Consider the following 24,445-nt stretch of genomic DNA (forward strand, 5'->3'; position numbering starts at 1 on the left):
AAGTGCCATATAGAGGAGGCAGCTACACCAAAGAGACATGGCCAGTCATTCTTGCTAGTGAGGTTCTGCATCAGCCAGTCCTTCAGATCCGTATTGAAGAAAGAGTTCACAAAATTGGGGGGGAGAAGATATTTCCAAATGCATTGTGCGTAGGAACAGTCTCGTAGCACATGAATAACTGTTTCATCATGATGATGGCACCGTGGGCAGGAATCATCGTTCGTCAGGTGTCTTCGCCTTCTCTCTGAATTAGTAAGGAGGGCATTATGGGCCACCAACCAGAGGAACGTTCTGATTCTCTCCGGACCTTGCCAATTCCAGACTTGCCTAAAAACTATATTCGGAGTATGTTGCCCTTCAGACAAGCTCTGGTACGCTGACTTGGTGTTGAACAACCCATCAGGGGTGAGGCCCCAAGCTAAATGGTCAGTACCCTTCCATGGAGAGGGAGGAGAAATCGCCACTATCTTTTTCACCACATCCTCCGGTAATAGTTCTTGTAGCTTCCCAGTATCCCAATGCCCTGAAACGTCAAGGAACTCCATCAGTGAATTTGAGTAATTAAAATTACTACTTACCTGGTTTGCAACTCTATCGAGACGACCTAATCCCGGAACCCAGTTGTGGTCCCAGAAACGAATTTGGGCCCCGTCCCCTATCCTCCAAATGCAGTTACTTTGGACTTCCGGCCACAACTGACAAATTCCTTTCCAGAGATTCGAGTTGCTCCTCTTCCTTTCTACTCTAGGAATGACATTGTTACCACTGCCATATTTTGATCTAAGAATTCTGACCCAAAGTGCGTCTTTCTTCTCAACCAAACCCCATCCCGCCTTCATCATGAATGCCTTGTTCATTTGGCTTGCATGTCTAATACCCAATCCACCAGAATTTTTCGGTTCACAAACTTTCTTCCAATTTAGCAGGTGTATCTTCTTAGACTGCTCCGTATCTCCCCAAAGAAAATTCCTGCATTTACGATCAATCATATCACAAGTAGAAGAAGGCAAATAAGCAGATTGCATAGTATAAGAAGGCATAGAGGATAAGACAGATTTCACCAGGGTAACTCTTCCCGCAAGAGAAAGAGATGAGGCTTTCCAGGAATTGAGCCTGGTATTGAGTTTGTTGATGATATCTTCAAAGGTATTTCTTGAGACTTTAGAGTGAAGAATAGGAACACCTAGGTATTTCCCTAAGTCATCAGTCCTGGCAAATTGCAACGTGTTGCTTATCTCTGTTCGGACATTATGCCCCACATTCTTGGAAAAGAAAATGCGGGTCTTTTCTTTACTGACTTTCTGCCCGGAGCTTTCACAAAATGTCTCAAGGCATTTATTAATAACATTGGCTTGATCTAGACTGGCTTCAGCAAACAGGATAAGGTCATCCGCAAAACAGAGATGAGAGATAGGTGGGCCGTCCTTCTTCAGCCTGATAGGCTTCCAGAACTTATGATCCACCGCTGCACCAATAAGCTGGGACAGCCTCTCAATACAGAGAACAAAGATGTAGGAGGATATAGGATCTCCCTGTCTGATGCCTCTTAAGGGGGAGAACTCTTCCAACTCTTCACCATTCCACAGGACTCTCATCTTAGCAGTTGAGATGCAGTTAAGAATTAACTTTATAAACATTTGGGGAAGACCAATATCCATAAGGGTGTCACTGATGAAACTCCATTTTAACCGGTCATAAGCTTTCTCCAAGTCAATCTTGATGGCCATCCATCCTTTCTTCCCTTTTTTTTGTCGCATAGAGTGGATGACTTCTTGGGTGATGATGATGTTATCGGAACTGTGTCTCCCCGGAACAAAGCTACATTGAGTAGGCATCACCAATTTATCCATAATTTTTCTCAGGCGATTTGCCAAGATTTTTGTAACCACCTTATAGGATACATTACATAGGCTGATGGGCCGCAATTGTTTAAGGTGAATAACAGGATCCACTTTAGGGATAAGAGTAATAAGAGTTTCATTAACCTCTCCAATCTTGTCAGGTTGGTTGAAGATATTCTTTATCAGGTTACAGACATCATCCCCAATTCTATTCCACTGACTCTGATAGAAAATGGCTTGTAGACCATCTCTTCCTGGGGCTTTCCAGCTTCCAATACTAAAGATAGCATCTTTAATATCAGCATTAGATACCTCTTGGTTCAAGCTTTGCAAATCAGTACTATTAAGATTGGGAAACATATTATTTACAATGTAAGGAACATTTATAGAGTTGTCAGAATAGAGATCCATGAAGAAGGAAGTAGCCATAACCTCGAGAGTTGCCTTGTCTGTGACCCAATTTCCATTATCATCCTGGAGAGACACAATCTTGTTTCTACGTCTTCGGATCATAGTTGAGCCATGAAAAAATTTCGTATTGCGATCCCCAAACTCAATCCACTTGCACCTAGACTTCTGGAACCAAAGAATTTCTTCTTGGATAAGGATATCTTCATACTCTCGCCATAGGTCCTGTTGTAGCTTATCAAGAAACGGATTTGAATTGTATATCAAACTGTTGGTTATGCCTTGTAATCTTCTAAGGATTTTCTGCTTTCGTTTGAAAATATTCCCAAACACCGACCTGTTCCAATCCTTGATATGGTCTTTAAATTTCGATAAACCCTCAGTCCAGGAGGTCTGAATATTCCAAGAATTATTAACCACATTTCCAAAATCAGGGTGAGTAAGCCAAGCAGCAAGAAAGCGGAAGGGGCGTCGACCTCTATTATGATCCATAGGAGAAAGAAGTTGAAGGCATATAGGTGAATGATCTGACTTGAGCATGGGCAGATGCTTTATTCTTGCTTCAGGAAAAGCAATTTGCCAGTCCAGATTACTCAACCCCCTATCCAACCTCTCCGCAAGGTTCCCTCTCTTCCAGGTGAAGGGCCAGCCTGAGAAACCCAAATCGACTAAACCGCAAGTGGAGACACAGTCTTGAAAGTCCTTACAGGCACTTTGACCGTTATTAATTGCCCCTCCCTGCTTCTCATGGTTGTGTAGCATCGCGTTGAAATCGCCCATCAGACACCAAGGAAGGATAACATTACTGGCATACTCTTTTAGAGAATTCCATAGAGACCTCCTATACACCTTTTGAGGATTGCCATAAATAGCTGTAAGGAGCCAAGGGTTGTGATTATTACCAGAGATTTTGAGGTGCACAAATTGCCTATCGTGTTCCAGCACTTCAACTATCCATTTAGAAGAATCCCACAAGCACCAGATACCACCAGCGCGACCCACTGCTTCCACAACATAAGACTTATCAAAGCCCATCTTATCCCTAATCTGCTTCCCTCGATCACCGCTGATCTGAGTTTCAAGAAGGATGATAAAGTTCACCCCATATTCATGTCGAAGATCTCTGATGAGGGAGGGGAAGGCTTTACTGCCAACACCGCGGCAATTCCAACTAATGATGTTCATCATTAAAACTAAAACGAAGAGGAGGGGTCACAGAGGACCAATGTCATTTACGGCCAGAGGCCCTCTGATCTGGACCAGCTTGGTCCCGGGAGGTAGACTCCTCTTTCTTGCCATCCATCATAACATCACCCATAGTGGTGTCCGCCTGTTTTGCTATGCTGCTAGTAGTTCCAGCAACCACAGCTGGCGCCTCTGTTCTCATTTGGTTGTGCCCAGATTTGAATAGAAGGTTGTCTCTTATGGTATGGTTTCCCAAATTAGCACTAGCCTTCTTCAACACTTCGGAGGCTTCCCATTGATCTTTCTCCATACGTTTCATATATTCCCTGACGACAAGCTCCATGTCTTCGATTTCAACCTTTTTGCCTTTCCCTTTCACGGAACTTGGTGAGGCTTCCAATCCTTTAGGGTTCACATTAGAGTCTTCAGGAATTTTAATTTTGTTTCTATTTCCTTTTCCATTTGGGTCGGTTCCAATTTTTGGGTGGGAGATTGATTTCCTTTGATTTTGTGGATTTTTCCCGGCGCCTGGTCTTAGGATCTTTTTTTGCATGGATTGGGTTTTACCATTCACAAGTTGGGCTTGTGGCTTTTGAGGCCCACATTGATTTGGCTCTTCTTGAGCCTTTTCCTCATGATTTTCAATTTCATGCATGTTCTCTTGCCTTTCCTCATGTAATATAATAAATCGAGATCCTGATTCCATATCTTTCTTTCTTGGAGAATTATCCTCTTCGAAAATATATATATTGGCATGATCTTGAACGGCGGAGGATCTTCCTTGCCTTATTGGGACTTTCTTTTTTTTACTATATCTTTTAACTAGCATCCAAGGTCCGAAGTCAGTGGAGATATTCTCGGTACTAGGATCACGCTGATTGGATGAAAATTCATTCTTTCCATTTTGGTTTTCATCCGTTGTGGAGCTTTCTTCAGCAGCTGCTACGTCCACAGGATCACCGTTAGCCATCGGATTCTCCATACATTGCTCCGCCCTATGACCATACTTGCCGCAGGAAAAGCAGATTTGGTAAAGACCTTCATACTCCAGATGAAGTTCGCACCCAAGCACGGAGATCCGCGGTACTAATTGCTTAGCAAGGTCTATTTCGACACAAATACGTGCAAACTTCCCCCTCGAATGAATGGATGTAGTACGATCAATTTTGAGCATATGTCCAATGGCCGAGCCTACCCTCCAAAGAAACCGTTGGTTGTATAGCTCAATTGGGAGATTCGGAATGCGAATCCAAGCGGCAATTTTTCTAACTTCCGTTGAGCCTGCGAGGAAGAAGGGTCTCCATCTTTGCACAATGAGGTAGTGTCCGGCAATCATCCAAGGTCCTTCCATAAGTGCATGCGAATAATCTTCCTCATCTGAAAAGTGAACCAAAAAATAATCACGATTCATATCAATGACATGAATCTTACCTTTATTAGCCCAGTCTCTATGTAAACGTTGCTCCATGAATGCAAAAGACATCCTTTTTCCTAGAACCTTGACCATGAGTGCACTTTTCCATGGTTTACACCACTCTTCAAACTCCTCCTTTGACACTGGGATCGTGGGACAAGGGTCAAAAGGTTTATCTTGGTTCTCTCGTTCTTCATTATCTTTGTACCACTTATCTTCAGGATTAGGACCATCATCGTCTATGTCTATTGGTTCATCTTCCTCATGATAACCTCCCAAACCAGGCCCAGTCAAAAGAGTATCCTTATAGGAGCCTTTTGGTGTTGGTTTTATGGCACTTTCATCACTTGGCATAATATCCATACAGTCGGGAGGATTGTGTAGTTCCACCTCTCGGCGAGTCTTCACTTTTTTTGTGCTTCTTTGTATTTGGTCATCCTCTAGTGGTGAAACTCTAGGAGAGCGAGTTTCCATTTGGTTTTTTACTACAATATGATATCTAAATAGTACATCTGAAAAATTGCTAATGTCGTATAATTGATTCAGATTGTTGCTCTCAAGCCTCAATAATGACATTTACTTTTATTTTTCATTCTTTTATGAGATTTCTAAAATATTTTTCACTAACACTTGTTTAGTACGTGCCATTCTTATAGTATTTAAATTATTAATGATGATTGAAAATTTTTCAAATTATTAAACTACTCTTCTATCTTAATTCATGACAACAATAAAGAAGGATCGTGACCCTAAATTCAGCAACGAAGAAAGATACATGTGATCCCTGAACATAGTCAACAAAAATAGTCAGATAGATAAAAGGCAAACAACCATAAGCATAGGATCAATGCACATGGCAGATCTTTGACAAGCAAAACAAAAGCACAGGCAGAGATTTGAAGACACTGTTAAAAAGCTTAACAAATCATTCAAATGCCCATTGGTTTTCCCGACGAACTTCCTCCTCTTCCTCCGGAGTGAAATCATTCTTGATGTTGAATGTCTTACGAATTTCCTCAGGAGTCTTCCCCTTGATCATGTCTGCCACAGTTTGGCATGTGAGATCCAGCAGGCTCTTGATGTTCAAGTAGTTCGCAGCCAGGATGAGATCGAAGAGGGTGGCCTGGTCAACCTTGACGAAATCTGCGTCCCAGGTCTTGAGGTCTTCCTCGTTAGGCCTCTCTTCGGCGTTCGCAGCCTCGACGTGCTTCTTGCAGTACTCGATGACCTTCGCAAGGATCTTGCTGGTGACGTTGGGGAGAGGGATGCCGCTGTCGGCACAATCGTCCTCGATCATGTGCTTGATCGTCTGCGATTCCAGCGCCACCGCCTCGTCCACCTCGAACGCCTCTCCGTCCGAGCTCTTGAGGGTGATCTTTCTCGTCGACGACATGATTCGAATGATATCAGATATTGATCCTCTTTCTCGTTCCCTTTCGCTGTGAAAAGGTAAAATCCCTAGCCCTAGGTTTTCGTTTCGATGATAAAACTAGGAAAAAGAAAAGAGATCGAAAATTTTATTGATTGAATTGAATTGAATTAATTATAAAGGTAAAATTATATATAGAGAGAGCATTTATCTAAAAAAGATAAAAATAAATAAAGATAAGATAAGAATAATTAAAGAGAAAATAAGATAAAATAATAAAGATTAAAATTATAATTAAATTTATATATTCTTCGATTAAATTTGTGGGTCACGAGACTTTTTTATTATTGTCATAAATTAAAATAGAAAAATAATTTAATACAAATACCTCATCGATGGTTAATTTTTTTTATATAAAATATTTCATATTTTTTTTTTAAGGATCACACTGCGATACAGATGCAAAGTACAGAGATTTTCCCTGAAATTCTTGTAGCAACCAGAGCTTGTGACATGGTTGTGAAAAGACTGGCTTGACTAAAAACACATTTGAGTGATCATATATAAAAATTTGATAATCTTATTTATTTTTTATTCAAAAGTTTTAAGAGTTTTGTTAAAGATTTTTTTTGTTAAAGATTTTTTTTGCCTAATAACAATTTTATAGTAATATAAAATAAAGGTTTATCAAAAAAATATCTTTAACAAAGACTACACGTTTTTTTAAATACATTTTCATAAATAAATATCTACATAATTAGTTAATAGTACCATAAATTCCTAAAAATAACTAGCAATAGTTATAATTTTAAATTAAATCTTAAATAATGATTTTTGGATTAGCAATGTATTGGATAATAATAGAATAGAATTTAGATTCTATTCTAATTTTATTCGCGTGTTTAAATTATTTTTAAAATTTAATTTTATTCTATTCGCAAGCTAAAGATCTTTAAACTCTAATCATACACGTATTTTAAAGTTTTTTATCTAATTCTATCTACAATATATTATTTTTTTAATCAAACGTAATATTTAATTGTTTTTTAATACACTGATTTAGTATCTTATTTTTTGTGTATATTATTATGTTAAATATAAATAAAATAAATTTAGAGTCAATGCATCAAATATTAGTATATCAGTATAGACAAATGTGTACACTTTTTAAAAAAAATAAAGAGTGTAGTGCTCTATAAATTTAACCTGCTATTAAAAGTAAACAAAAAAAAAAGAGAAAACAAAAAAATAAATAAATAATAAAACATCATAAACTTTAAATCTAAAACTTTAAAATGTAAAGCTTACAAAATCATAATTGATATGATTGTTATAAATCGGTCATACGTTATAATTCGGCCAAAAGTGTTATAGATTGGTTATCAATAATAATCATTAAAGCAGATATTAAAACACTCAAATATACTATTACTCTTCGTTAATGGCAAAATTACTTGGAGACTTATCGGGGTGAACACAGATTGAATCAGATCGGATATGACCAAAAATTTGATCTGATTCGCACTAAAATCATCGGATTGGATCGGATTAAACATATTTTTCTTAAATAATAAATTAAAATAATACAACATATATGATAATTATTAGTTGAAATAAAACATAAAAAAATATTTACTTATTTATTTCTTTATTTTTGCGGATACGCGGATATACAGATCAGATATGCATACATACACAAAATCCGCAATCCGATCCGATTAGTGTGCGGATCGGATCGGATCCGATATCCTTGCATATTGGATTGGATCCGATATCCTTGCATATCGAATCTATATCCGCAATTTTCGAATTGGATTCGGATAAACACCGCGGATATGCGGATCGAATCCAATCCATGAACACCCATAACTCAACCATTATCTTCCATTTCCGATATAAAAAAAAAAGGTAAAAATGTTGTTCAAATGATTACAACTTGCAAAACCTATTATTCACTTATTAACTTGAGCGTTGGAGTGCTTTTTACATATATCCACCTCATTATTTTCTTATTACCAACGTATAACTCATTTCGAAGAAAAGCTTGCAGAAATTTATCGACAAACAAACTATACAACCACCAACCTCCACAAAAACAATAATAATTATAACCCTAAACTTAAACCTAAGTCTTATACTCTTAAATCTTAAACAATATAAGCTAAAGCTTACCCTTAATGTGCAATCGCTTTTTTCTATAAAAAAAAAAAACAATTACATTTTCAAAAAACCAAGATGACCCTCATATTTTTTATTTAATGAAACTAAATTCTTAGATAAAAAAAATTAGTAAAAATTGTTTTTAGCATAGTTATTAAATCTAGTTTAATCTTGTTAGCCGAATTGGTAAATTCAATTTGACTTAGTTGATTGAATTAAAAATTTGATCATCAATCTTTATTGGGTCATTAAAAATAATAACATCTTCTATTGCAACTTAATCTTTCAACAACAACAATAACAATAATAACAACAACAACATTAATATTTGAATTAAAAAAAATTCTTTTAAATTTGGGGTCATTTTTACGTTATCTATAGGTTAATTTGATTAGTATTTAACTACCAGTGAGGTTATAATACTTTTACACATTCAATTAACATTAAATAAGTGTTTTAACTTAAAAGAACTCTAATTTTATGTCAACTTGACAATGAACATATAGTGTTTTTGTCAAAAACAAGTCTTTAATTTCTAGTTAGAAACAATCTTCCACTATTAATAAGTGAAATAAATATATTGGTAATAAATTAATCATAATATTAATCAAAACTTATCTATAACTATATATTATTGCTGATAAAATTTTAAAAAAATTATTCTTCTTTTTTAAAAATACTAAAATGACGTTTTTTATTTATAATATATACATTTTTTTATAATTTTTAAAAATTTTTCTCTTTAACCTATTTTGAATTGTTTGTGTTAATTATTGTCACAGTATCTAAATTATACATATTACTAATATGTAGTATTTATTAATTAAATAAAATCAATAACAAAGTATTGATTCAAAATGAGTTCATGATCTTCATATTTAATTTTTTATATTTTAAAATAACTATTTTCAGGATTAAAGTTTCTTAATTGTAATAGAAATTAAAATTTTGAATTTGATTTAAAAAAAATAAAATACCTTTTTAATTAATTTACATACGATTAAAAAATATTATAAGGGAGTTGAATTGTGCTTTTTGATCTAAGAATTAAAGATAATGTACATTATAAATACATAACTCTCCAATTTTTTATTCCAAATTTTTTCACTCATATAATTATTTCACTTAATTACAAATTAAAAAAAATCAAGTCAATTTCACTATAATCAAACCCAAGAACCATTTATATATAAACATTGCATAATTAAACTCTTCTTATAAAATTTTTCTCTGTTTGTAATTTTTAGTCAGTTTAATACATGTATCAAGTTATAACTTAAATACTATTAGAATTTAGAAGTATTTAACAGATTAATAGAAAAAATAGTTAAATAAATATGTAAATAATTGAAAACATAATGCCAATTTTTAAATATACTTCATAATTGAATAAATAAAATGTTGTTATAATTATTAACAATTTTAAGTATTATATATATATAAAATAAATTTTGCAAGTAATTAAAAAGAATATAAAATTATGGATAAAAAAATGGTAAGTTGAATTAGAATATGAGCAATGCTATATAGCCGCTAGTAAATATTATTATTTTTTGTTAATAATAATTTATATCTATATTTACAGACATTTTATACACAAAAACATATAATTTGTTTTTATATTTACTAGAGTTTTATACACATAAATTAATACAGTTTGCACCTATATTTTTTAGAATTTACATACATAAATTAATAAAATTTATTTGTTAAAAATAATTTAATATTTGTGCTGGCTAAATAATGACCAAAACTACTAAAAGTTGCTAATTCTAAAAAATTTCTCATAGAATATTAGTTTACAAATGAATTAAAGAAAGTCATATAACTCTTTTTTCATTTTTGAATTATACAAGAAAAAAGCTCTCTTTGATATATATTATATAGAATTAGTTTTTAATTTTTTCCATCAATTAAAAAATACATATGCCATATTTTTTGTAAAAAATAATTATATAATTAAAATTAAATTCATATTTTAGCTAATTAATATTTTTTATCTTAGCTAATTAATCTTATTATTGTTATTAAAAGTTTAATTTTTTTTCTTGCAGGACCCATTAAAGAGAAAAAAAAAATAGAGACTCAAGGGTCAACTTATATACAACAAAAGGTCCAATACAACATAAATGACTTCTTCTTTATTGTGCCTAACCAAGCCAAGCTACCAACTTTCTAGGTTACCGCAGCTGGCCAAATTGCTTCCCTGGCCCAACATAAAAACAAAATAGTACACGTGTTGTAAGAAGAATTATGTTATAAGAATATTTATAAATTTAAATCTATATATTATAATTCAACTTTTTTTAAACATGTCAATCCTTATTTTCTTGAAACCTTGGGTATCTTTATTGTTTTGCATTTTAACATTTTCTAAAATTCCTCAAAGCTAATTATTTTTGGGTGGTTTTTAATTTTAGGGTAAAGTAAATTTGAATTAAGGTAAAATAGGATAATTGGAGTTTTTTTCTTTTGTTGTGGTGGATTTTGAAGTCTAACTCAATTAATGATTAGTTGGATCCTTGTTAATTATCTAACGGGATTGTATTATAATATAGAGTGTAATTAATTTTCATGTATTTGACTATGTAATAAATTAAATTAGTGACTTTAGGACTTGTATGGATGCTATTTTTAAAAAATATTTTTTTAATAATTTTTTGTTAGAAGATCTTTTATAATAAAAATAATTTTATATTTAGATATTTTATATAAAAAAAATTTTTTATTTATCAATTATATTTGAATAAAATAAGATAAACATATTTTTTGTTCATTTATTATGTAAAAAATATATTTAAAAAAAGATATAAATTATAATTTATCAAAAAAAATTTTTAATGTTTTTATTTTTATTATTAGACAAACACATTAAAAACAAAAAAAAATTCGTTAAAAAAATATTTTTTATTAATTTAATAATATCCAAACAAATATTTAGACTCATAAAACTATCTTTATCTAGTGCTAACTTACGTATAAAATTGGGATTTATAATTTATTATGTTAGTTAGATTTTGAAACCAACATTGTTCATGCATGCCCCTTCATTATCATGCTCTCGCTCTTCTCTTAATATTGAAGAAAACTATCAATTATGTGTTACTAGCTAGAAGAGTATGTAGAAAATTAAATCAGAATAAAAATAAAGTTATGAGCTAGTCTGTCTTTTAATGAGAATTTAAAATTGGATTTGCAATATTAAAAACTACTGCTAATTAATTTGTGCTTCATTCATGGGTTAATGGTACTCCTCCATAAAATGGGGAGTAAGAAATTCATGGTCAATTATTCAAGAATACGTTAAATAAATTTTTTTGAAAAAAAATTTAAAGCATAAAATTTTTTATTAATAATATCTTATAAATAAGTTATTTTGTATTTATATTTTTAATTCTAAAAATATTTATTTTATAGAAATGTGATAAAAAGTAATAGTATTATAAAAGAAGTTATTTTTTTAATTTCTTTATAAACTTTTAAATAACTTCTTAAAAAATTGTAATTTAATTTTAAAAATTATATCAGATATTAATACTATTATTTTTTATAAGTCAAAAACTCAAAAAAGTTTCTTTTAAAACTTTTTAAACGGTCTATAATATAACAATTAATTTGGTTCAACAAATTCTTACTTGACCTGTGAATGTATGTGATTATTATACCTTTTCAAGTCTTTCACATATGTTTGAAGATATTCCATTATTATATTATGTACAAAAGTGTTAATGTTACAAGTGTGAGGAGTGCATAAAATTAGTTTCACATCAAAGAAAACAAGAAAGAGTGGGGAGTTTATAAGATAAGAGATGCATTAATTTAACATTTTAAGATTTTGAGTTGGATGTAAAGTTTTTTCATCTTATATTTATCTCACTTAATTCCTCTCTAAAATCTCTCCAGTGATCGAAAAGGCTCTACATGACATGAATACAGGAACTTCACATGAAAGTATATAATATTTCGTATAAGATGAAAACTCACATAAAAGTATATAACATTTCGTATAAGGTGAAAACTCAAGTGTAGTTAATTTTATGTGAAATTAATAATTGAGAATTATTAAATAATTTTAAAGATTTAAACTTAAATGCATGTGAGAGTTAACACTAAAGTACGTTCATGTTAAAACATGCATGTGATCTATTTTAGTTAATGAAAATCCTAGTTCAGTTGTCTTTATGTGATGTTTATAATTAAAAATTATTAGATAATTTAATAAATTTAACTAAAATATTATTAATAATTATCAACTTCGTATCAAAATTAGTTGATAACTAATTGTACATACATTTTTACTATATCAAAAACCCTAAACCTTGTAACAAATTAACGTATTATAATAAACCATAGACTATAATTTGGACATATTTGTGTACTCACGTTTGTAATCCTTTCTTACTCATAGGGAGAGTTCTTTTTTTTTTAATATTTGTTGTGGTTATTAATTCTATTATAATTTATTTAAATTTTTAGAATACATATTACATATTTACATGTTTTTTTCTTATATTGGATTAATATTTATATTAATACTAATTAAATTTTTATTCTATCACTTTTTATTTTTTTTACTAAATATAATAGTTATTATTATTTTTTTGACATTTATTTTAATAAAAATATCAAAAATATTTTTATATAAATATTTTTGTTTAAAAGTATCATTAAAAATAATATTTTTATAACATATTAAAATTAAATTATGTAATTTATTATTTAATGATCAAAATAAAATATTTTTTATGAGGATAATTGTAAAGTTTTTGTTGAAATATCACTAATTTTTCTATATTAAAAAAAATTTGAGAAAAGATAAATATTTAACAATAGTATTATAGTAACCTAACGTCATAGTGTCTCATATTTATAAATTAAGCAGTTAGTATAGTTATGTAAAGTACTACGAAGGAAAAAATTAGGATGTTTGTGGTGCGGTTTAGATCGGTTGAATAAAAAATTCATTCGATCCGAATACTAATTTTATTTGCGGTACAATTTAGATTGGATGCTTTTAAAATAAAAAATTAAAACCGATCCAATTTCAAGCAGTTTGGATTGGATTGGATTTGTAGTTTTATAAATTAAAAAAAATTAAATACATATAACAAGTCTTAATACCAAATTTTAAATAATCAACAATGATATAATAAGTTTCAACAATATCTTAAAAAGTCAATGATAAGATAACAATAGAAATAAAATTATAAGTTAGTTAAAATAAATAAATAAATAACATTTTGAACATAAAATATTTATTAAATAATAATAATACATGAATAATATAAAAAAATACATAAAAATCGAACATATTATAAGTATAATTGTAAATATAATAATAAAATAATAATATTATAGCACATTGTGCAGTTTAGATTGGATTGAATCGATTATGAAAAATAAATTTGAAATTCGATCCGATCCAACAGTTTGCAAAAAGTAAAATCCAATCAAATTCGAATTAATACAATTTTAATCAATTTTCAATTTAAATTGGATTAAATAAACGGTTTAATTTACATCGGTTTATATTTAACACCCCTAGAAAAAACAACTGTTATTTGCATTCTTTATAGAAAATCAGTGATGTGTGCATGTGTCTAACATGTGATTATATCTTGCACTTAGCCAATAATAATCAAACTATTATTTATTTTTGTTATTATATTATTGGAAAGTACAAATATGCCAGTTTAGTGATGTGTCCATGTCAGTGAGTCATTTTTGAGATTCAGATAAAGAGAGAAGTACAAAAGATCTTGTGGACCAAATAAGAGTTTCAAGGCTGCAAAAATTATAAACCAAAAAACCTATGGATTAAGATACTAAAACCAACCAAATGTGAAGGGCCCAAAATGCTTTTTGTTTTTCACATCAATCCCAAAAACAAACAAAAAAACATCATTTGATTGTTGTGATTCTCTCTATTTCTGACATGTGGATAGATAACACACTAAGATGAGAATAAGTGAAACTAGTTCTTCAGAAAAACTTTGAACACAGCAATGGCTTCTATCACATGCATCACCCACCAACCCATTACCACTTATTCTAAGTCTAAGTCCTGTTTGGCTTCCACAAACAGGTTGGGTAGTTGTGAGTTTCTTGGAAGCAGAAAAAGGGTTGGATGGTTGAGAGCCACAAACTCTGGTATTATTATGATTGGACCCTCCAATGGTTCCAAATCCACATGCTGGTTCAAGTTTGGTAAGAATGGTGTTGATGCTGAAGGTGCTGGAATTTATGGTAGCCAGAGCCGTGATGATTTTGATAGAGATGATGTTGAACAGGTTCTTATCTCATTTCATTTCTATATAAACTTTTATCCAATTTTTTATGTCATTTGTGTAATAAATAATGATGCCAGTTTTAATCCAATTTCAATGTCATATAACAAGCCAAAGAGAAACTTGATTAAACTTGTCCAATATGATGATAATTGTTGTGGCAATGCACATAAAAGATTGAAAATTTTTATTTTTTATTTTGATTTTCAGTGTTTTCTGGTGTCATGATTTTGTGAAGAGTAAATATTATAATATATCATCATTAGGGAACAAAATCAGAAAAATATCAAAGAGGATTAGAAACAAATCAATGTAATTTATTAGGATATTATTCCATAATGAGTGTACTCTTAGCGTACTCTCGTTACAAAGTTCTTACCAATATATAGACCAAGAGTAAGCTAAGAGTACACTCATTATGAAATAATATCCTAATAAATTACATTGATTTGTTTCTAATCCTCTTTGATATTTTCCTGATTTTGTTCCCTAATTATGATATTCTAATAGTAAATAGCCATTTCACCGACCTGAAAGATTGTATCCGTTTGAATGTTAGAAATGGTAGAAGTGAAAATTGAAACAAACAAAACACTGACAATGAAACACAAAAGAATGAAAATGCAAACCAAAAGAACCATTTTTTAGATCACAATAAAAATGGATTTCTTGGTTTACATTGTAATACTAAACAATAAAAAGATAAAATCACTCTGTAGTGAGAATGTTAGATGACACTTGATATCATACATATTTGAGATATAATATATATGATGACTTCTTGTTTGAAAATTTTGCATCTTAATCACTGCATAGTTCTGTCAAATTTCTGTTAAGATGACTTAAATGTGAGTCAAGATAAGATATGCATGGTTTCCATGAAACAATTTTTCTCAAAAATTTAAGCTATTAGGTAAAGCCGTAAAGGCACATGAATGGTAAATCCAATAAAAACATTGCAACTTTGTTTAGAATCTTCTCTCTTCAATTCTGCATTTGAGTATACATATATATGTTTTGTAAGGACTTCAGAAATCAGAATCAGGGCCAGCTACTATCTCTACACTGAAAAATCTTGATGTTTAACTCGATGCCATTTCATCGCTATTTCCTTTGTTCTACTATTTCTACTATTTCGAATGGTCTTAATACCTTTCTGAGTTTATAATTAGGACAACACTATTACTGAATATGCTGTTGATATGCTTTTCCCACCTTCTTTAATGTTTGTTGACTATCATATTCTTACTGTGTTTTGTGAATTCATTTCTGTAAGCACCATCTTTGGTAATTGCAAGTTATTTGGCACCTGGTCCCTTAAATAAGGATTCAGATTTGAGTTCTTTAGATGGAAATCTAGTGCTGAAAAGGCTTTATCCTACAGTTGGCCAACTTGGCTCGAGCTAAGATTAGTTAGAGTTGAGTGAATTTCGGATATTCATAGGTTTGTGTTAGATCCCTCTTTGAGTCGGTCCATGACTCCATAAGAGAATGCCCTTAGGCTGCGTTTGTAAGGGAAATTGAGACTAGGAGATAGAGACTAAACCACGTCTTTGTATTGTGTTTGATGTAAAATGTATTGGACTGAGTTATGTCTCGGTACTATGTTTAGTTTAAGATAAATATGGATATTGAGGGGTAGATTTGGGATTTGAAAAATCAAATGAGGGTATTTTTGAAAAGAAATATTATTAAAGTTTCAATCTCCATTGATAAGACATTAGGGTAGTCCATATATTTATAGACCTAATCAAGAAATTAATCCCTAATAACCCATTATAGCTCTAATTCTAATTAGAGCCTAGTTACTATTGGACTTAGGGTGTACCACTTTTGACTCTAAAAAACAGTTTTGAAACTGAAATTGTGTGTGATTGAGAAATCCTTTTAGGATTCCTTTACAGTAGTAAGAAACTTGATATTCATATCATAATACATTTTTACAGTATTTCAATTATATGGGGATGCTTGCGGTTGAAGGAACATATGATAAAATGGAGGCTCTTCTAAACCAAAACATCCACCCTGTGGACATCCTACTACTCTTAGCTGCCTCAGAAGGTGACAAGCCTAAAATCGAGGAACTCCTGCGAGCCGGAGCGAAATACGACGTAAAAGACGCCGATGGTCGAACGGCGCTAGATAGGGCTAGTGATGAAATCAAAGATTTCATTGTTAATTTTTCAGTGCAAAGAGCATGATGAGTAGTTTGTTTCCATTCCATGCTAGTTCAGCCAGCATAGTTGTTCAGACTATGATAACTCTTGAACTGTGCTAGTTTGGTATTATTTTAGCCATTTATCACAAGCAATTAAGCATTTAATCCATATCAGTCTTTAGTATCCATAAACTCATGACTAAGCTTAGACTACTAATTACACTTATCTCGAGTTAAGTCCTAAAGTGGTCCTTGAGATTGATCGCGTGCACTAAAATAGTCTCTGAGATTCTAACTGTACTAATTACGCCCTTGATATTGTCAAAATGCACTATGCTATTCCCCAACTGCTTGATGAGTCACTTGATAGAAAAAGATTGAGGGATTAAATGATTAACATAGTACACTTTTATCAATTTTAGGGACGTAATTAGCATAATTGGATCTTAAGACTATTTTAGTATATCCCATCATTTTGATGGACCCTTTAAAACTTAACTCTATTCATATCTCTTGAGGTTTTATGCATTAGTTGCAACTGCTTCCTATTTTTGCATGTGACATTGACCTTCTCTAAATTCTCTTTTAAAGGAGGATAGTGTTTTGTTTAAAGGACATTTAGTTTTATATTTTATAAAATATAAAAGTATTAAATGGAAAACATTTTGTTTGATGAGAGCAAGAGCAATATATGTTATTAAAAATAGACAAAGATCAGGTTAAATTTTAGAGATGGAGTATAATTTTTCATAAACTAATTTTTAAAATTCAGTTGATGGGTATATATATAGGAAAATTTTCTGGTGGCCAAAATTTGACTGTCCTATAAATAGATGACATATGAAAAAGAGTATGCAGGTTTTAGTGAGACTGATTGTTATAAATGCTAGAATTTATTGTAGGACAAAGAAGGAAATGTCATGACCAAAATTATATGTACATTATATGGACTTTTTGTATAAAAACAAAAAACTCTATTAATCATTTTTTAGTTAATAATACTCAAAACTAAAAATCCATTATAATGATGGGTCAACAAAATCTCCTTAATTATTAATAAATAACGATAATTTGAGGGAAAAAGAATAGTGTTTAAATTTTATAATAAAATATTATTTTAATAAAAATAATTATTAAATATTATTATTATTAAAAGAGAAATTATTGGGATTAACAACTTTTAGTATTTTTTGTTATTTTTGGAGCAACATAAATATTAAATTATATAAGTTAACAGATAAATTTTATTAATTTATGTGTATAAATTTTAAAAAATTTGAGTGAAAATAATAAACATAGGTGTAAATTAGATGCTTATTGTGTGTAAAATCTGTGTAATATATGAGTACAAATTATTACTGGTTAAGTACGAGACAAAAATAATAATACTTATTGGCCATATAGCATTACTTTTGTTAAAAATCTTCATAATAGGTTCTATTAATAATATTTATCTTTTCACTTTTTGAACTCACTAAAACTAGTATCTGTAAATTTTAAATTCATAATGTCATACATAGGATAATTTATTTAAATAAACTAGTTGAAAATCAATAATACCAGATTATATTAAAAATGAAAGCATCATAATTTTGTCCTCTTAATATTTAAATTTTTTTCTTTGAATATACCAAAATTTTCTAATATTTAATTTAATTATATTTTATTTTTAACTTTAAAATAAATTTTAGTTTGATCTTGCAATAATATCTATTTTTACAATACATAATTATTCGATTAATTTTTTAATTGCATCTAAATAAATTACACTTAATCTTGTTACTCTAATTCTAAATATATATTTTTTAAAATTTTATTCTTAATCACATTACTTTCTTTTTAAGTAAATTTAAATTCGAATAAGAATAAAATTAGAAAAAAAATTCAATAATTATCTATAGTAAAACAATTACCATTATTTAAGGATAAAAAAATATAAATATTGAGAGGACAAAATTATGATGCTTCCATTTTTAATACAATTTGGTATTATTCATTTTCAACTAGTTTATTTAAATAAATTATCCTAAGTATAACATTATGAATTTAAGATTTACAGATATTAGCTTTAGTGAATTCAAAGAGTGAAAAGATAAATATTATTAATTGAACTTATTATGAAAATTTTTAATAAAAGTAATACTATATAGCTAATAAGTATTATCATTTTTGGCCCGTACTTAATCAATAATAATTTGTACTCATATATTACATAAATTTTACACACAATAAGCATTTAATTTACACCTATGTTTATTATTTTTACTCAAATTTTTCAAAATTTATACACATGAATTAATAAAATTTATCTGTTAAATATAATTTAATATTTATGTTGCTAAAAAAATGATCAAAAATACTAAAAGTTTAGTCACAGTTGGCTGCTGGAAACTGCTTCTCCCAGAAGCTGATAGTAGCCATTGAGAAGAACAGAGAAGACATCCCAAAGATGTGTGTTACTCATTGTGATAGGCGGGCTTCCGTATTTGTCATGGAGGAGTTAGAGCCGCTCGAGGGTTGGTCGCAAGGTTTCTTCCGTGTCCGGCTTTCAGCGGGCACGTGTGACTGTGGTCTCTTTCAGTCTCTTCATTATCCGTGCCGCCATGCCCTTGCCGGGTGTGCCGCCGCTAGCATCGAGAGATGAAAGTGTGGGTCTCCGGATTCCATCGCTCCACGAATGTCGTAATCAGGAAATTGTCGAATGTAAAATCCCTGAGAGGCACCGTGTCGTCGAATCCAACCTCCTTCAGATACGGGACGATGGCATCGGGTGGAGGAAGGGTATGACTCACTCGTCGGGAAAGTAGAAGGTGAGGCCTCTGAAGAAAAACTATATGTTCACAATTATCAATAAATAATTTTAAAACTTTTATTGGTTCTTTTAAGTTTAACGATCCTTATGATATTACTAAATTTTTAAATAGATTTCTATATTTTTTTATTAAATTTCTACACAGTTTTAAGCTTTGTAATTAGATCATTTCAGTATAAAAAATATTAATGTTAAACAAATATTTTTATAAATTATAGATTTTATAATCAAGAACATATTTAGATATTTAATTACATATTTTTTTAGAAAAATATTATTCTGATTAATTTTAATATTTTTTACATAAAAAATATAATTATAAAATTAAAAATAATATAAAAATTTAATTAAAAGATTATAAAAATTTAATAAAATTATAGAGACTATTTAAGTAATTAAATCATATAAACATCCTATATTGCATTTTCATACATCTAACATGTCTTATAGAATTTTGTGAACACAATTCCACATCACAAAACCTAACTTTCAAAGTTAACTTAACTTTCCAAAATAACATCCAATTATCCATATAGATCAAAGTCAATATGCAAAGAACAATACTATCACTCAAGTACTAAACAGTTTACACGTACCAAATGGTTTGTGATTAGCATCATTCAATTTTCAAATCCGTGTGCTTTTCACTTTCTTTATTCTGTTTGTCAACATGTGCATAATTGTTCTATGCCATCAACACCTTGCACAAAAAATTTTATACACATAATTGGTGTTAGTTGATTACTTAGGATAATATTTATCTGCATCCTAATCTTACTCAATTATTATAAACGACAGAGATCACATAATAATTATGGGTAGTTATACGGTGAGGAAGTGAATTTTTTTTTTCATGTAAGGAAATATCGTGGACGCAAGAGAAACAAACGCGTGTAGTGTTTGTTTCCACTGATCTTAGCAGATATTGTTGTAATTTCAGTGTATACAAAAATTGTGGGTCAAGTTATGTTTAATTAATAGAAGTTAGTTTTGTAGATAATCTGATGATTAGTTATTTAAATGGTTTTGTTTGTAACAACAGTATTTTTTGGAGCAGCATGGTTGGCTGGATTGCTCATTTGGTTGAGTGTGTTTTTTTTTCATTTATGAAGTTGTGATGCTAACTGGGTCGGGTAGGATATTTTTACTTTAGGACATCTTATATTGTTAGGTCTGACGAAAAAATAAAAAAAATTCTGACCAGAAAAATATAAACAATAATAATATTGATATGAGTGATTATAATAAGAACAATAAATTGGTAGAGTATTAGATGCTATGCTACTTCAACCAACAGTTAACATTAAAAATAAAAAAATGTTTGCATATGTTAATTTTCAATTCAAAATTAAATATCTTTGCATTATTTTAAATTAAATAAATTATTCTAAAATATATTAATTTAAATCAAATAGAATTAACCATTTATTAGTTTATCATTATAAATAGTTCAAAATTAACTAAACACAATAATATCTGCATATGTTTTAATTAACTAAACACAATTTAATTTATCATATATTTAAATTACAATATCAATTTTTTAGAGTATTTATTTTTAAATCATTTAATTTATATTAAATATTGTCAATTTTAAATTAATATTCACTAATTTAACCTTTATAGTAGTACATTTGTTTATGGTATTAATAATATTATTAGGCTTATCTTTTAGTTTTTTTATGATATTAATCTTTTAGTGTGAAATTATAAAATTTGAAATAAACAAAGACAGTGGAATAAATTTTAGAATTTAAAATTATTAAAAATTTGAAAAAGAAACTAAAATTTGAAAATTTTTAAATTTGAAACTATTGATAGTTAACGTTGTAGAATACATTTTAAAATAAGTAATTTTAATTAAACAAGTTAAACAAATATACTACTATAAAGGTTAAATTAGTGAATATTAATTTAAAATTGACAAATATTTAATATAAATTAAATGATTTGAAAACAAATACTCTAAAAAAATTGATATTGTAATTTAAATATACGATAAATTAGATTATGTTTAGTTAATTAAAACATATGCATACATTATTGTGTTTAGTTAGTTTTTAACTATTGTATAATGATAAACTAATAAATGGTTAATTCTATTTGATTCAAATTAATCTATTTTAGAATAATTTATTTAATTTAAAATAATGTAAGGATATTTAATTTTGAATTGAAAATTAACATATGTAGACATTTTTTTTATTTTTAAAGTTGACTGCTGACTGAAGTAGCATAGCATCTAATACTATAGCAATTTATTGTTCTTATTATAATCACTCATATCAATATTATGGGTCCATCTACTGTAAAGATGTAAATCTGTACAGATTTACAGATTTTTGTTTTAAAAGTGTATCACTAAAAAGTGTTGCTTAAAGAAAAAGTGTTACCCTTAATCGTTAACTTGGCTCTGATACCAATTTTTAAAGTCGTCTTTAATTTCTTTTTCGAAATTTCTATTAACTCTTCGAATAATTTGCCAATTCATAATAAAAAGTATTGACTGTATTACTAGTATTTATAATTTTTCAATCTTATTTTAGTTTATAATATTCTTTTTTGCATGGATTATTGTATATAAAATCCTTTATCTGTTTGTCTTTTTCTTTAATATAATTTCTTAAATCCTCAAAAACTTCTTTTATTTCTACACTTTCTGTTGTTTCTAAATATCTTTTTAATTTTTCAACTTCATTTTCCATTTTTTTCTTTTAACAGCTTTAATTCTTTTAAGTCATAATATGGTTTTTCAGGCATTTATAAATTTTTTAAGTTTAACTCCAACTTGTTTATATTTATTCTTATTTCTATCCTTTTTATTATAAGGTCATCAATTTCGATTTGAAGATTATTTAATTCCCTTTTATACTCCTTTATTTTACTTTTTAATTTTTTTGTCTTTTATTTCAGAACTTTCTTCTTTAATTTTTAACTTAGATAAACTTAAAGGGCTATTAATTTTAGATTCTCTTATTTGAAAATTCGATGAAACTAATTTTCCTGATGGTTCTTTTAATAATAGAACTGAGTTTTCAATAGCTTTATATTTTGGTATTTCTGTTTTTACAATTTTCTGAAATAATTCATCAACATAAATTCTTTCTCTGTTTTTAAATATTATACTATGATGGCTATTTGTTAAAGCATAATTTATTTCATATGTAATTGAAAATGGTTCATCGTCTTGTTCCATTAGATTCTTTCTATGAAATTTATAAGCCAAACTTAAAGATCTTCCAAAGTTTTCAGTTGATAAAGGTATAGCATATCCAAGATGGGCATTAAATTTAACATTTACGTTTGCCAAGTTTCCATGAACAATTCCAATTATTTGATCTATTGGGTCATCAGTAATTCTTTTGTCACAGATTGCTAAGCTTATTGGTGAATTAATTCCTTTCATGTATGTAGATTTGATTAAGACTTGTATAGTACTAATATGAATCCATCCAATTTTAGATCTTTTTTGTTGATCCTTAATTTTCTCAATCCGTTTACTCAATTCTTCATCATTTATCAAAGCTATTTCAAGTTCTCCATTGGCGGATTTTATCTTTATAGGGGCTTCAAGTTGAATTTTTTCATAGTATATTATATTTTTTTCTATTAAAAACTTCTTTTAAAAGATTTTGTTTATTAAAATTTTCATTAGATTTGAGATTTAATTCTGTTTTTAGAACAGCCTATTTTTCATTATCTAATAAAGCAGTTAATCTATAATAATCAGATTCTTCTGTTAATTCTAAGCTTTCTAAATAATTCATAACTAAGAGATTAGGATAAAGGCGTATCTTTCTGGATAAAAACTTCCTTTATTTAGTATATTTTATTATCTCCAGAGGGGAGATTGTAGATACTAACTCCAGAGGGGAGTTTAGAATTGGTTTTTCCTAAGGGAATTCTTCTTCAAACTATAGAATCGCCTCGGCAGCTTCCTCCTTACTCTCCTAGCATATGAGTACTCTTAGCCTCCTGCTTTCTATTGTTTGATGCCTTCTACAATTGCCTAAGCAACCTATTTATAATAGTTGGGTTTGATGGACAATTCCCATCCTTACCCTTCTTATGACGTCATTGCTTACGTCATTGTTTGCTATCTTGCGCCAGCTACATCGTTGGTGCTTTATGACTTAAGTGCTTACGTCACTACGCAATAATATTAAGAGATGCTTCAGATGTGCTGTCCTCCTCTTTTATCATGTGACCCTCAGATGCATTGTCCTCTTCTTTCATCATGTGAGTTGATTCCGTTTCATTATTGCTTTCTTCAGATAACTCTAAGACACATAGCTGGCACTTGTGGTCTTCTCTGTCTTTTATCAAATAGCAGAGATTCCTCTTTATCCCTTCAATTTCATTCCTTTTACTGGACACAAGCAGAGTATTTCTACTTTTATAATTAATCCTTGTGTGAGATTCCTTCGTTATTTTTTGAGTTCTTTCAAAGACCCTTGCTAATGTGCTGGCTAGCCTTCCTTCATGACTGTAAATTGTTAAGTCTTGAATTTGATCAATTGGTTGAAAATTTCCTGGGAAGACGGACATGAATATTACTTGGTGTGCTGGAACCAAGCATTCTTCTTCTTCATTAAAAATAGGTTGACTGTTTGTAAATTTTAGGGATACATCCCTTGAATTTACGTTGTCAATCATATTTTTAAATCTCTTTACTGCATCAACGAATCCTGCAGGAAACTCACTAATAATTTTTAGATCATTAAAAATTAAAATTGTATCAATTAGTCCATACTGGAAAAACTGATAGGTATCAAATGGGGAAGCCTCTGGAAATATAACCAGCTTTGTTA

At 29.6% G+C, this 24,445-nt stretch overlaps 2 protein-coding genes across 2 annotated transcripts; one reads left to right on the forward strand and one right to left on the reverse strand.

Annotated features, from left to right (window-relative positions):
* Nucleotides 1-5,622: 5,622 nt before the first annotated feature.
* LOC127743946 (SKP1-like protein 1B) lies at nucleotides 5,623-6,267 on the reverse strand. Its single transcript, XM_052256196.1, has one exon. The coding sequence runs from the start codon at nucleotides 6,239-6,241 to the stop codon at nucleotides 5,774-5,776; it is 468 nt and encodes a 155-aa protein (XP_052112156.1). The 5' UTR covers nucleotides 6,242-6,267; the 3' UTR covers nucleotides 5,623-5,773.
* Nucleotides 6,268-14,323: 8,056 nt separating this feature from the next.
* LOC127743934 (protein LHCP TRANSLOCATION DEFECT) lies at nucleotides 14,324-16,991 on the forward strand. Its single transcript, XM_052256166.1, has 2 exons — nucleotides 14,324-14,667; nucleotides 16,611-16,991. The coding sequence occupies exons 1-2, from the start codon at nucleotides 14,383-14,385 to the stop codon at nucleotides 16,863-16,865; spliced, it is 540 nt and encodes a 179-aa protein (XP_052112126.1). The 5' UTR covers nucleotides 14,324-14,382; the 3' UTR covers nucleotides 16,866-16,991.
* Nucleotides 16,992-24,445: the final 7,454 nt, after the last annotated feature.

The sequence above is a fragment of the Arachis duranensis genome, unplaced genomic scaffold, assembly GCF_000817695.3.
Source record: "Arachis duranensis cultivar V14167 unplaced genomic scaffold, aradu.V14167.gnm2.J7QH unplaced_Scaffold_165934, whole genome shotgun sequence".
NCBI classification, from domain to species: Eukaryota; Viridiplantae; Streptophyta; class Magnoliopsida; order Fabales; family Fabaceae; genus Arachis; species Arachis duranensis.

Excerpts from the sequence above, each read along its gene's own strand:
- LOC127743934 (XM_052256166.1), top strand. The coding sequence starts at position 14,383 with ATGGCTTCTATCACATGCATCACCCACCAACCCATTACCACTTATTCT. Across the intron at positions 14,668-16,610 it reads ATAGAGATGATGTTGAACAG|TATTTCAATTATATGGGGAT; the intron begins GTTCTTATCTCA and ends ACATTTTTACAG.
- LOC127743946 (XM_052256196.1), bottom strand. The coding sequence starts at position 6,241 with ATGTCGTCGACGAGAAAGATCACCCTCAAGAGCTCGGACGGAGAGGCG.